The 15,395-nt window shown below is 39.6% G+C and overlaps 1 protein-coding gene across 1 annotated transcript in view; it reads right to left on the bottom strand.

Moving 5' to 3' along the window:
• The window catches only part of BIRC6 (baculoviral IAP repeat containing 6), a 299,904-nt gene that overhangs the window by 97,655 nt on the left and 186,854 nt on the right, over positions 1–15,395 (bottom strand). The window contains 3 exon segments of the mRNA XM_045011913.1: positions 1,298–1,462; positions 7,117–7,334; positions 10,314–10,614. Coding sequence (XP_044867848.1) covers positions 1,298–1,462; positions 7,117–7,334; positions 10,314–10,614 — 684 coding nt within the window.

Below are 15,395 nucleotides of genomic sequence, written 5' to 3'. Positions count from 1 at the left end.
TAAATACATTTTATAAATGAAAAAAAGGCAATATTTATATCAGTTGTTAAACTATATTCTTTGTCAGACAATCATAAATAAAATGTATATGGTTCAAGTTCAGTGGTATGCTGAACAAGCCCAGAGAAGAGAGAGGTGCCTGGTGGGAAGACTGAATGGAGCCTTTTGAGATAATTCCCCTATGTCTGAAAACATAGCCTTCTTGGACAATTTGGGGTAATAAGAAGGGACTTAAAAAAATCTGTTACCCTTGCAAGTGATGGGGAAAAAAAAGGAGAAAATCACAAAGAAGCCTATTTGGCAAACTAGAAATTAGTCTGTTGCTACTCTCCTAGGTCTGCTTCTCTGATCATCTGCCTTTGCTTTTGCCTGGATGCCAATAGGTCTACATGGGAGTATAAAAGCACCACAGAAATCTCCTAGAATAGTCTTGGTTCAGTGAACATTCAGAGCTGTCCATGTGCTCACAGCTAAGCACATCCGCTTCTGTGTTCTGTTCTTTTTATGGATCACTATGATAGAGGTTATAAACTTATAGGTGATCCTCCTCCTAGGGGGAAAAAAAAAAATCTGTGCTTATCATTTAAACTTGAGCTTCTTATGATCTCTTGCTAATTTATGTTTGCCACATTCACTGTATTACCTGGCTGAACAGAGACATGCTCTATATACTCTCAAGTGATCCTGAAAGTCCTAAAGCATCAAACTCAGTCTATAGAAGACAATGCTCTGCAACCTTCCTGACCTTGATAAAGTAACTGGTGTGTTATGATAACAAAGAAATACTCCCCATCCTGAAAGGCTGGCATGTGTTCTCATTTTTGGTGGTCAGGAACAAACCCCTCCCCCAATCATATAATCACAGGGCCATCCACCTTTGCTACAAATCTATTGTGCACATCAAGCTTACAACCTCCTGTTTTCAGCAGCTTAGCCTGCAAATGTCTAACAAAACAGCTGCACAATTAATTACTTAAGGTCATGGGTGTATTGCATCCATCTTTAAGCAAATAGCTTATTGGAATTTTCTGCTCCAACTGGTTCAGTCCTACATTTTCATACATTCACAGTTATGAGAAAATCTAGACTTTTTTTAAGCCACAACACAGGAAAAAAAAATATATATTTTAAGTATAGGCTCACAAATGGCTGATGAGTGTTTCAGCCTAATAAGTAAAACACTTCAAATACTTGAATGAAAAGGGGTTAAGAATACAACTTTTTTTACAGGCTCAACTATATTACCACCATATGCATGAATGCCTATATAGGTTATTTATACTTCACCATTCCATACCTGCAGAAGACAGGTGACATGTTCTTCTTCCAGCCTTTGTTTAGTCAAAGCTTGTTCTACATCCCATCCGGAAGCAGTGGAGCCAGTTCCAAAGCCAGTACCCTTAGCCCAGTAGAGTTGCTGTTCTTCTGTTGATACACTGTTGTGCGTGCTCGACACCTGTGGCTAATAAAAACAAAAAGTGATTATAGATCATATTGTCCAGGTCCTTCACAATTCTGTCTGTCCTTCAGGAAAGAAGGTTTTTTGTTGCTTTTTAATTACTTATGAAAAGAAACTCATGGACATTGTGACACTGCACCCAATATTCTTCACAGTGATTTTATTATGATATGATGATGACATAATTATGATGTATTTTATGCAAGATAAGCCTGTAAGGTGTCTTTGGAAAAGTTATGATTTGCTGAATATGATTATCCTATTTGTATGCATGTATCATTTTTGTATCTGAAGTTATGAATATTGACTATGTATCTGTAGTTCAAATGTAGTTACACCTGAGTAACGCCCACTAGACAAGATGCTTTCAGTCTAGATAATGTGTGGGGAAGGGCCTATTCAGGGCAATGGGCCATTAGGAAAAAACAACAGGCCTTAGGAGAAATTTATCTCCCACCTGGGGAGCCTTCCTGAAAAGGCTACAGACAGCCTCCAAGTAATGTCTGCTATGACTCTACAAGGACATGTGATGAGACCATGTGTCCAAACTTCATCTTGGGATGTCAGTGTTTTTCTAGAGATTGGTCTGGGAAATAAGCTTTGAAACAAAGGGTTCCTGCCCTATGCAAAAGCTATATAAGGCAGGGAGTGGCATCATCTGTGGTTCTTCACTCTTCACACAAGGAGACTCCTGGAAACACCTGAGGAACAAAGACTGAACTGGGGGAAAGTGCTGGACCCAGGCGAAAGGGATTTTTAGCCTGTGAATGAAACACCTGGGGATTCCAAGCTAAAAAGCAAGTGCAACTTGCCCCGTAAGAATTTGCAGCCCGCTTGTATCATCTCTTAGGGTGAGAATCTGCTATTCATATCCAATCAATTTAGCACATTAAGCTTAGTTTGCATTTTTTGATTATTTGCGAGGTAATCTGCTTTGATCTGTTTGCTATCACTTATAATCACTTATCTTTTGTAGTTAATAAACTTGTTTTTGTTTTATCTAAACCAGTGAGTTGGAGTGAAGTGTATGGGAATCTTCGCTTAGGGGCAAAGGCTGTTGCATATTCCTCTCCACATTGACGGAGGGGGCAAATTTTATGAGCTTACGCTGTACAGTTCCCTGTACAGCACAAGATGGTATAATTTGGGGTTTATACTCCAGAGGGGGAGCTGGGAGTTGCCTTAGCTGTAGCCTTCCTATGCAGGGGCTGGCCAGAGAGCCTGCATGTAACTGCAACTGGGTGTCCCCGTACCTGTATGTATGCTGGGGAAAGTGCAGGCTGGAGGGTTTGGCAGTTTGTCACAGCAGTACAGTGTGAGAGGGAGCCCAGGTGGGTGGGTTGGAAGAGCTCAGTGGTACCCCAGTTCCAGGTGGCACCCGGGGGGAACCTGTCACAGACATCCACTGGAATTCAACCCCCAGGACAGGAAAGACTTTGCAACGCATGTGGATTTCTAGTACAGAACCAGGACTGTAAATCATCCCATGTGATTTTCAGCTTGCATGGGACAGTAAATCATTTTTCTGTTCACTGTAATCACATTGGCAACAACAATATTTTATAATGTACACTAATGAAGGCTAATTAGGATCATGTTAAACGATGCAGCTCTACAACTAGCACTAAAATCTAGCCAAGTTCAATGAAAATTATAATTATTAGACAAATTTGGATGGAAAATAAAATGTCATTTCAGATCTTTCTGCAGGCTGCTAAGACTTGGATTATGAAACTACACGGATTAACTGTGAATAAACTTGCTAAAGTAGTAAAAGAAGAATGGAATGGTTGAGGCATAAGCCTATAAATCAGGAGAAACAGGTTATATTCCCAGCTCTGCCAGAAAATTAATATGTGGCCCAAGTTACTTAAACTCAATGGCATCTCAGTTTCTACTACAGTAAAATGGGGATAATACTTCTTGACCTTAGAGTGCCATGACATTTATTTAATTAACTTTTTTGAGGTGCTCAGATTGCTTATTCTTATGGTGCTCATGACTGTATTTAAATAAAATAAATTTAATAGCAAAATAGCATTAGATTAGTAAACTGTTTTAACATGTGTTAAAATATTCTGGTGCCTGTGTTAAATTTAAAAGATAGCTGCCAGATCTTAGATGAAACATCATATATAGAAGATAAGAACTTGAAAATTCCAACTGATGCCTAAAGTTATGCACCTAAAAACAAGTGACCTGCTTTTCAGATATACTGAGCACTCACAGGTCTCATTAGAATTACTGAGAGCTTTGGGTAATGAGCACTTCTGAAAAGCAGGTCACTTATTTAGGTGCCTAATGTCAGGCACCCCATACTGAAAATTTTGGCCTATGCCAAAAACGAGATGACTTAATTTTCTCTTCTGATTTTCACCTTTTGCGTTGTTTCAAGTAAAGTAAAGAGAATGAGGAAATAAAGCTGTTAAACTATTTGTTATTAAAAAGCAAATACCACTCATGTAACATTAAAATATATAAACAGATTGAATTACAAGTTTTGAATTGGAAAAAACAATACGTAAAAAATATATTTACTATGCATCTTAGAAATCTTTTTTTACTGGTAGAAAAGGAAAAGTAGTAATATTTAAAATTATAACATTTTTACACTACATAAATATATCATTATGGCCTTTGCAGTAATATATTGGCAATGCTTTGCATTCATGATTTTAGTTTTAAATTGAAACCTAAAGTCACTTTAATAGTAAAACTACAACGTGCCCAAACTCATGAAGATGTTACTATAGATGAATATGCTGTCTCTTTGGACCTGAGCACTTCAGGAGAGCCCTCACCTCAAGAATATAGGCTCCAGTACAGGCTTGGTGAAGCTCTCATTTTTTAAAAAAATTATCACAGGAAGGGGTGGGAAAGCATACAGCATGTCATCTATGTGAGGGCATCTGCTCCTACTGAAGGAGAATCCACTTCGCTGGTGAAACAGTGATCTAGTTTCACATTTCTGTGATTTGCGAAGGAGGTCTACTTCCAGGTGTCTGAATTGCTGGGTCACTAGTTCAAAGATTTCCTAATTCAGATGCCATACAGAATTGTTGGTGGGATAGCTACTCAGCCAATCCTACCCTGAATCCATAAGTAGACTGTATGTGCACTGCTTTGAGTGATAATATACTGTTCTCTGCCCAGGACAATTTCCCTTGCTTCTGAGAGGAGCTGTGAGCGTCTAATTCCATCAATTGTTCAGAAATATGACCACGGTGGTGGGATCAGACTGAACCAAAACATGCTCGCCTCCAAGGTAGTGGTGATAAAAACTTTGTAGTGCATTCATTTCTGTGGACTCTAGAAAGTGGATACTTTTCCATGTCGCATTCTCTACATGTGACTATCTTGTTTTCCAGGTGTGATCCCCACCTAGCAAGACAGGCATTTGTTGAAGGTGAAATGGTTGGACTTTCAATAGGTTTTCTTGTCCTCAACACCATGCTTTAAGCATCTCTAGCTTCTCCATGCCAGAAGCTTGAAGTGGACTAAAAGGAATGGATCACTTGATGATTACCTGTTCTGTTCACTCCTTCTGAAGAACCTGGCATTGGCCATTGTCAGAAGACAGGATACTGGGCTAGATGGACCACTGGTCTGACCCAGCATGGCCGTTCTTATGTTTGGTTCACCAACATTCAGAGGGAAATAAAAACCACTGTCCCATTCAGTATTAGTGCACGATTTTGCATTTTATCTGGTGTGTGGGTTTAGACCCTAAGCAGTAATTTTTGGAGAATTCATTTACTGAGCTGCTGCTCTGGATGCAGGTTTGATTAAGGTATCATTTAGAAATGGTGAGCACTTTTGGACCAGAGACTTGCTAAGATTATTACTAGCATCACTGTGAAAACCTTGGTAGCTGAAGATGGATCAAAAAGGCATGGTCTTGTGCTAGAAGTGCAAGGTTATACATTTCAGAAAGCTACCATGACAAGATCGTACGGTAATGTGGAGACAGACATCTGCCAGCTCAATACACATGGAAGTCTTTTGGATATAGAGCAACTATGATTGATCCTAGGGTTAACATCCAGAATCTTGCCTTCCTTACCCATTTATTTAGTCACTTCACATCAACGATCACTCTGATAAATTCTGTATATTTTGGATTATAAAGAATACATCGGTGTACATTTATTCTGAGGGAACTGGTTCTACAGCTCTCAGCTCCAGGAAGGGAGCTCCCGTTTTCAATAAGATATGGTACTGCACAAGTAATGACACTGGTGAGTGGATTAAAACAGATGAGGTGGAGCCTTGTGTGCAGCCAGTTGTAATGGACAGGCTGCATTACACACTTCTGAGGTTGAGTGGAGACTTACTGCTAAAATATTCTGCTCTCTGGTCTGATACTGGCTTACAGCCCATGACCAATGTGAGCTGAGCTATTTCTGGGAGAAGGCTAATATTAACTCTACCTGATTCATAGACATCACTTCTACTATTTCTCTCTAGAATAGGTTGTGTCCCTTCACTAGTATTTCTGATTGGTGTAGGAACGGAAGAACAGCTGTGTCTGTTAGGTGCCTCAGTCTCTTCCCAGGATCAGAGAGTGAGAGAGAGAGTCTTTCAAACTGTAGTGATTCTTGACAGTCTTCTCTAGTTTTGTTTCTTTCCATAGAACAGAAAACCCCTGAACATGTAGGTTCAACCTTAATTCGATCCCCTTGTGTGTATGCATTATGATACTGTCTGACTACATGATCAAACACTAGTTTTCTTCCAACAGGATGCCTGCCTCATTCAGAGCACAGAATGGACAATACTCAGAATTAATTGGGATTGTGCAGTGAATGAGTCTGTTAGATACTCCCCTCACCTACCTCACTTGTGATGCTGGACAAGTCACTCAAGGACCATCTGTAAAAAGTTTTTAACTGTGTGCGACTCATTTTCTATTTGCCAAATTTGGGATACCTGAGCATGATTTGTGGGAGTGCTGAGCTCTCACAATTGCAACTTAAGTCAGTGGGAGCTTTGACCATATTAACTACTATAAAATACTAAGTTTTCTGAAAATTCAGGCTGTAGGCCCTTTGGCTTTAATCTCACTGTGCCTCATTCCCCATCTGTAAAACAGGGATAAAAAAAGCACTTTACCCTATCACCGAGTTATGAAGATGAATTCACTAAGGTTTATGAACAAAAACCACTTAATGAATAATTCTGTATTCAATGTAGGGTTGGATGGTGTGACACACATTGCCTAGTGAGGATAAAAATATTGAACAGCTACACATTGACCATCTTGAGTACTGAATGAGGCAGGAGTCCTGTGGAAAAAATACTATGAGATCATGTAATTAAAGACTGCATCATAATACAAATTAAAGGCTGCATGGGCAACCTAACTTTTCCGTGTCTGCAATCTTTACATTCTGTTAAAGTAATTTATTTTTAAATGTAATAAGCCTTTTAAGGTTATTACAGGGCACTGATATATGTAAGCAGCAGTTTAGCAAGGACTTTCAAATTACTTTTGCAATTCACTTGAATTCAAGTTCTCAAGAATTCACTTTAAAGAGCTACAGAACATTAGATTAAGAAAGATGTGTGATGCTACCCCAGCAACAAGACTTTCATAGTTACTAGGTCACTGGAGCTTACTGCAGGTAAGTACGTCACTAACCAGAAGCTAAACTTACCTCTGACTGGTTGGGACTAGAGTTGGGCACTCTCGGGGCATGGTGGCTCAGAGCAGATAGACACGCAAGTATAAGATGCACTGCCCCAATTTCTAGTGCCATGCGCCTAAGGAGTACGCCATCATCAGTAGTCAATGGTGTGGTGCTGAACAAACTGCGCAGCACATGAAATGGAAGAGTTGGAAGCACATTAGCCGAAGGGGACTGCAGGATATGACCTAAGTTGAGAAAGTATAAAAACATAAAATATTTCCTTTTAACAGTTCAGCACATAAATGTTCATCTTCGCAATGATTTATTGAAAATATCCAGCTATATTTTTGAACATATTAAGTCTTCAGCAGAATGTATTATTTTATTCCAGGCTTCTTTTTAGCCAAACTTCTGGTGGGAAATATGGGCAAGAGATATGAACTGGTTTCCTTTATGGACTAGGCTGAGACCAATAAATGCATATAATTTGTGATTAAAAACAAGATTTAAACCCTTATCTCCAAGGGTGAAAAGCTAGTTCATTAACAACTCTCTCACTGCACTAAATTACGTATTTGGCCATATTTTTAATTGCAAGATTAGATTACTCTGTAAAGTTTGAAGAAAGGTTATACAAACAGCTGCCCCACCAGGAAGCCAGTGAGAAAAACCTCTCCACTTTTATCAACATATTTTTAATGCTAGGATAAACTTTGCAGTGACACAAACTGTAATGCCGTTCATGAGGTGAGTATACAATGAAACAGTGTAACGATTCAATACATTTTCACTATAGGACATTAAAACTAAAATTATGTTTTACTGGATAACCAATGTGAGTTTTGTACTATCATTTTATTTTTAAAGTTAGCCCTATTGTATCAAGGGTGGAGAAGAGGATAATGATTCGTAAAATCATAGTGTAACAATATTCTTGCCTGTTAATAAGATGTACATAGTGAAAACTGTCCAATTTTGTGTACTCTTCTGCTCTATTTGACTCAGTAAAGTGATTCTCTTGAGATTTTTGCTTTAAAAAAATCACAAAATACACAAACTTATCAAAACATCTAACTTTTCTTTCTAAAGGAACAAAACAGACTACTGTCTAAAAGAAGGTTTTATTACCCCATGAGAGCAAGAAGTCCCACGACTGCTGTCTATATGACAAGTATTTATGCTCATTTTCTATAGGCTCCCAAACTCTATACATAAGCCAAGCCACAAGCGGATGGTAGAAAAACCAACTGGGAGAACATTGATACACTATTTGCCTCTGAGGTGCGTTTAAATGGTAATTATTTTGGGCCATATATGGATTTGTAGCTCTAGATCTTTACATTATGTAAAAGAAGCAGGCTAGACATGAGATCTGAATGGTTCTCCAGTCAGTTTACTACCCAAATCTGAAGTAAAATACCCAGATATCAAATTTAATTTGTTATTTGGCTCACTTTGTCTCCCACAGCGTGCACAAACTTACAGAAAAAGGAACACAAAATTAAGAGACAAACAAAAGCCAAAGTTCATGGGACTAGCTGAGCAAATTGGGAAGTTTATTGCCCCTCCCTCTTTTGGTTTTTGCAGAGGTTCTAAACTAGAGTGGATGTTCTAGGGTGCACTGGTACTCCCTTAGGGCATTTAACCAATTTATGAATGGAGGAACAGGTTCTTGTTTTGATACTAGAGGTATCTAAGGGCCTAGCCTTTGCAAAGGGATAAATGTCTGGTTAATTAAACATGAAAGGACCAGGTCTCCCTCAGGAAAAAAAGGTGGCCAAGGTATTTGAGCTGAGAAATTTGTTTGTTTTCATCAGGCTACCAGTGGGTGAAGGAGATCAAGGAAAACATTTGCTACAGCTTCTATTAGTGGTCTTAAGGCCAATTTTATTAGTACTGACCACGTTCATTGTTTGCGTTACAAAAAAAAAAAAAAAAAAAAAAAAAGAACTCACTGGTCTGGCCCTACACAAAATTCAGAGTTTAAATCCAGAATGGCCCATTAGATCATTATTATATTTTTAAATAATCTAGTCTGACAGTCTGCATATAACAGGCCCTTAAATTTTACCCAGTTCCTCCTGTGCTGAGTCCAATAACTTGTGTTTGGCTAAAGCATATCTTCCAGAGAGGCACTCAGTCTTGCTATATAGAAATAAAAAATTGGAGCACCCACCACTTCCACTGGTAGTATGTTCCAATGGTTCATCACCCTCAAAGTTAAAATGTTAAGTGTGCCTTATTTCCAATTTGAATGTGTCAGGCTTCAGCTTCCAGCCACTGGTTTTTATTATGCATGTCTCAGCTAGACTGAAAACCCTTTCAATACCCAGTATTTACTCCCTGTGAAAGTATTTACACGTAATCAGGTCACCTCTCACTCTTCTTTCTGATAAGTTAAACAGGCTGAACTCTAATTCTCTCACTGCAAGGCATTTTCTCCAGGCCTTGAATCATTTGTGTGTCTTTTCTGCCTCCTCTCTGATTTTTCAACATCCTTTTCAAAGTATGGACACCAAAACTATATGCAGTATTGGTCTCACCAACACTGCATAGAAGTAAAAAATCATGTCCCTAGTCTAATCACTATTCCCCCGTTTATACATCCAAGCATCACATTAGCCCTTTATGCTACAGAAATGCATTGGGAGCTCATGCAGAGCTGCTTGTCCAGTATGACCTTAAATTCATTTCAGAGCTATTCCTTTCCAGGATAGAGCCCACCAGTCTGTAGTATGGCCTGCATTCCTTGCTCCTAGACATATAACTTTGCATTTGGCTGTATTAAAAACACATTTTCTTTAAATGGGCCCAGTTTACGAAGTGCTCCAGATTGCTCTATATGACTGACCCATCTTCATCATTATATGCCATTCTGCCAATACTGTGTCATCCACAAAGTTTAATTAGCAGTTATTTGATATTTACTTCCAGATCATGGATGAAAATGCTGAGTAGCACTAGGCCTGATCCTCATGGAACCCCATTAGAAACACCCTTATTTGATGATGATTCCCTATGACAACTATTTTAAAATCTGTCAGCCCAGTTTTAAATTTTCTTATATGATCCAGGATGTGGATAAGATTGAGTTCTTCACAAACTACACAAAGCAATTCCAGCCTCCTTTTAAAGCATCACATTGTAAATACACTTAAATGTAAGTTAAAACAATTTAGCAGTGTTTTACAAATAAATGTAGTACCGGTAGTTACAGTACATACTTCCTTCACCATCATCTGTAACTCCCAACACCAATCTAAGCAGACACTGGGCATGTTTCCTCTCTTTTAACAGCACCTCCGCATATCCAGGGAGACGAAGAAATAATCCAAAGGCAGCCAAAGAATGAGCTGGTATGGGAGACATAGTTTGCACTGTTGATTTGATGGGTGGAGGCTCTGCAGCAATTGTTTCTGGGGCTTCGTAAACTAGTTCTCCTGATTGCTCAATGGTAACCCATTCAAACTGATCACTGTCCTTCTGCTTCTCTTGTGTAGTGGATGTAACTACTGGAGCACTCACCTTCAAAAACAACAAAAAAGTTAATACAATCCTTGGAAGTAGTCATCATTTAGGGTCATTTCTTGTAGCACACGATTTCATTACAGTTAGAATTAGGGTTTAAGGAATATACAATTTTTATATATAGGAAACCTGCTTAGGTTATGAAATCTGAGGAGATTATAGCCTGATATAGTACTGACCACGGGCAATATATGTAGTACAATATACTACAAAGAAACTGAAGAGATTACTTGCATAGTTTTTACATAATTTTCTTACATCAGAGGAAATTTGGTTAGTGTTAATATTTGTAAGGTTTCAAGTTTAACCCTCTCATCTCTCAGAGAGGCACTAAACAGTTTTCCTTTCACTCCCTTTGGTCTGATTAGGCATTTCTAATACCACTTAGGTTGGAGGCCTAATCAGAGAAAAAACTGAGCTAGCATGTCCCATGCTCCTACAAATTACTACATTACCCCTTCTATATAGATTCTGTGAAGCTCATGCCTTGCTGTAGAAGTAAAATGACCCACTGTCAACTGCTTTACAGAGAATCATTCTTGATCACAGTTTGAGAGAAATAGTAACTCTTTAAGGAAGTTTTAATAAAACTAAGTTACACAAACTAAGGGCTGTTCCAGAGAATAACCTGACTTCTTACCAAAATGTTTTACATACTTTTTTCCTATTAAAATCTTTGAGTCTATGAGCATTCCTCTCTCAATTAATTTCACCTTGACCACTGATGTGTATGGGTAAGACCTTTCTTTTCCATTACAGTTTATGAAGATCCCATTTTCTGCAATCAAACACTTTCTTCCATTTCTTGATTGAAGTCAATGAACACTCAAAATGTTTTATATTCCTTTTAGTATGTCACACCAATGATTACTCATGACTGTTGAAGTGTGAAGTACACAAAAATCCACCCAAAGATGTTCACCTTATCCACGAGTAATAAAACAGCAAATATTTTATATTACTTCTTCAGTATGATTTAAAGGTGACTTTCAGAGGATTTTTTTAAAATGGGGTTATGCTTTTTTTAAATGAATGAAGGCTTGTTTTTTATTTTTGCACTTTTTTAAACTTTTGAAGTAAGGAATATCAAGTGCATGCTTTCTTTGGCTTTGCTGGAAAACCTGTTAAAGGTGTTAGAGCACATTTATTGTAAGCTCCTGTTCCTTAAAGGTTGGGGTGTATGTTTCTTAGATCTTTAAGAAAAATTTCCTTTCTCCAATGTGTCAGTCATTAGTTAATGGAGCAAGTCGCAGATATCTTAAATAGCAAATTTTGATCTATGAACTATTGAGACAGCTTCACCCCTCATAAGAACGCCCAGGACCAAGCATGAGAGAGCTGAGAACAATGCATCATCAGTCAAGGGGATCCAGCTACAGAATAAACTTCCAGAGAAGATTGGGTGAATCCAGAGTCCAATCATCTTTAGGAAATGCTAGAAAGCTTGTAGCAAAAATGACAACTTCCTACATACACACATGCATCTACTCAAAACACACTTTCCCCTTAATCCCCCAAAAGAAATCCTGTAACAAACAAGTCAACCAAACAAAAAACAATGCTAAGACAGATTTAACTATTAGAAATAATGCAAAAGTTAAAGGTTCCTATAAACAGTATTAGTGTAGCCACACTATATATTCTGTAAAATCTACAGATTAAAAATGTAAATTTTCATGAGTTAACAAGAATGCTTATATTTGTTTCCTAAAAGATTACTTATGAAACTTTTCATTTAATTTACTCCATATAAAAACTGTATTAAGAGAATGTTAAGACTGCACTGTTAAAGTAACCAGAAGTCAGGAAGTGTATATAAAAGTTACCAACATTTCATAACTGTTGTTCTCTGAGTGGAATGCACATGTGCATTCCACTCTTGGTGTGTGCGCCCCCCGCACACAGGTCACCAGAAATTTTTTTCCTCAGTGGTACCCATCAGGGCAACTTGAGCACCCTCTACTGCCAAGCTCCACTAGTGCCAGTACAAAGCACTCAACTGAATCTAAGACTCCCCCCACCGCCAGTTCCTTCTTTCTGGAAACTCCAATGTAGAAGGGTAGAAAGGCAGGTCATGCAATGGACGTGCAACACACCTCAAAGAACAAGTTATGAAAGCTTAGTAACTTTTTCTTCAACTGATTGAACATATGCATTCCACTCTTGGTGACACCCAAGCAGTAATATAGGCAAAGGGATCAGAGTTCATGTACATACAGACCATATTACAGATCAGCCAGATCTGGCATTGTCCCTGATGGTGTAATGCGAGGCGTGTGCGTGCACTGACAACCAGGTTGCTGCTTTACAAATGCCCTGTATAGGGATCTGTGCTAAGAATGCTGCTGAGGATGATTATGATCTTGTGGAATGAGCAGTCAGGTTACTTGGTGGCAAAACACCTGCCTGTTCATAACAAGTGCGGATACATGAAATTAACCAAGATGAAATTCTCTGTGAGGAGACTGGGAGACTTTTCATTTGGTCTGCTATAGCCACAGCCGTTGGGTAGACTGCCAAAACGGTTTAGTACTGTCTATGTAGAATGCTAGAGCTCATCTAATATCCAATGTGTGTAGTCGTCATTTATTCCTATTTGTGTGAGGTTCTAGGTAAAATACAGGTAAGTAAATTGCTTTATTACTAAGAAAATTTTAAACTACTTTAGGGAGGATGAGGGCATAAATATACCTTATCTTTAAAGAAGACTGTACGTGGTGGCTCTGACGTCAGGGCACACAATTTAGAGACTTGTCTAGCAGAAGTGATGGCAATTAAGAAAACCACCTTCCAAAAGAGGCACAGTAAGGCGCATATTGCTAAAGGCTCAAAAGTTGGTCCCACAACTTTAGACAAGACCAGGTTCAAGTCCCAAGGGGGAAATGGGCTCAAGTGGGGAACGGGAACTGCTTTCCAGGCCTTTAGGGAATTTAATTGTCATGTCATTTGAAAAAACAGAACCTTTATCCACATGAGGATGGAAAACTGATTATGTTGCCAGATGAACCTTGATAGAGGAAATTGCTAAGCCTTGCTGTTTCAGGTGCACCAAATAGTCGAGTATATGTTGGATGGATAAATGCACTGGCAAGACTTCAGTTTGGCAAGCCCAGACTAAGAACTGCTTCCATTTTGACACGTAGGCAGCCCTGGTGGTGAGCTTTCTATAACTAGTAAGATCTGGCAAATTTGCTCCGAGCAAGCCTGTTCTCCGGGATTTAGCCATGGTGCTTCCAGGCCATAAAATGAAGGGAACACAATGAAATCTCCACCCTAGCGTCGACATGTCTGAGACCAGAGTTATTGATAGTTGAGGGCATATGTAAGGAATGTCTGCATAAACATTGAGAGGCTCCAACCAACAATTCAAGGAAATTAGAACCTGTGAAGGTACCGTGAGTACAGTGTCCAGAAGATGACGGCTTGGTGAATACACTGTAGTCAGCCAAGTCTGGTGTGGTCTGAGATGCAGTCTTGCATGTTGTGCCACATATATGCTCAAGGTAATGTGGCCTAGGAGCCTCAGAGTTTCAGGCTGTTGAGTCTGGATGACATTCAAAGTATGTCAACAGGGATCGAATCAATTCAAATTGTAACTTTTGGGAGGAACGCCCTGGCCTCGGTAGAGTCCAACATTGCCCCAGTAAATGCTATCTTCTGTACCAGACAAAGGGTAAATTTGTCTGCACTGATTAGTAGAACGACAGCCTTGAAAGTTGACTGAATGAGTTGAACATTGGATATAACCTGAGCCCTGGACCAGCCAGTTGTCCAGGCAACTCCTAATAGTCTCAGCAACGCTGCCATTATGGCCATACTGTTTGTGAACACTTAAGGAGCTGCAGACAGGACAAGTGGAAGCACGGTGATCTGGTACGAACCTGAGGAACATTTTGTGCCGTCAGTACATTGACACATGGAAGTAAGCATCTCTAAAAATTGAGGGCAACATACCAGCCTCCAGGACCCCTGGAGGGGGAATAATGGATGCCAGGGTGACCATACAGAACTTTATCATTTTTGAGATAGTTGTTGAGTTGATGCAAGTTTAAAATAGGCCTGCGAACTCCCTTGGCTTTCAGGATTAGGATTAACAGGAGTAGAAACCCTTCCCTCTTAAATTCTGCAGAACCTCCTTTACTGGTCCCACCTGAAGGACAGACTGAAGCTTCTAGACCAGATGTTCTTCCTGACAGGGGTCCCTGAAAAGGGAAGGGGGGGGAGACTGGAAAGGATGAGTAGAAATAAACTGGAGGGTATATCACATTTCTACAGTGCTCAACACCCAATGGTCCCTAGTGATACATGACCAAGCACTGAGGAAGCGGGAAAGGTGGTTTGCAAACAAAGGAAAAATGGGGTATGGCATCATGGGAACTGGTACAGTGTCCTCTAGTATCCCATCAGAATGCCTGCTTAGAACCACATGGATGTCTAGGTTGGGCAGGCTTTGATGCAGAGATAGAAGGGGGAAGTGGTCTATGCCTATAACCCCTATTCCTTTTTCTCTGCAGGTTCTGACTGCTAGCTGGGGCCAGTACCAGAGGGGTTGTTGAGGCCTATAGTGCTTCTTGGAAGAGGCTGGGGTGTACATCCCAAGGGACTTTAGGGTCACCCTTGAGTCCTTTAGCCCATGGAGCTTCGTGACTGTCTGCTTTGAAAAGAGCAAGGATCCCCAAAGGGCAGGACTTGTACAGTCGGTTGGACCTTATACAGAAGCCCAGAAGACTGCAACCAGGAATTCCTACACATGGCCACTGCCGAACCTATGGACCTGG

Source organism: Mauremys mutica, chromosome 3 (genome assembly GCF_020497125.1).
Source record: "Mauremys mutica isolate MM-2020 ecotype Southern chromosome 3, ASM2049712v1, whole genome shotgun sequence".
NCBI lineage: Eukaryota > Metazoa > Chordata > Testudines > Geoemydidae > Mauremys > Mauremys mutica.
The sequence above is the reverse complement of the archived record's forward strand: the minus strand, read 5'-3'. Positions and strand labels throughout refer to the sequence as shown.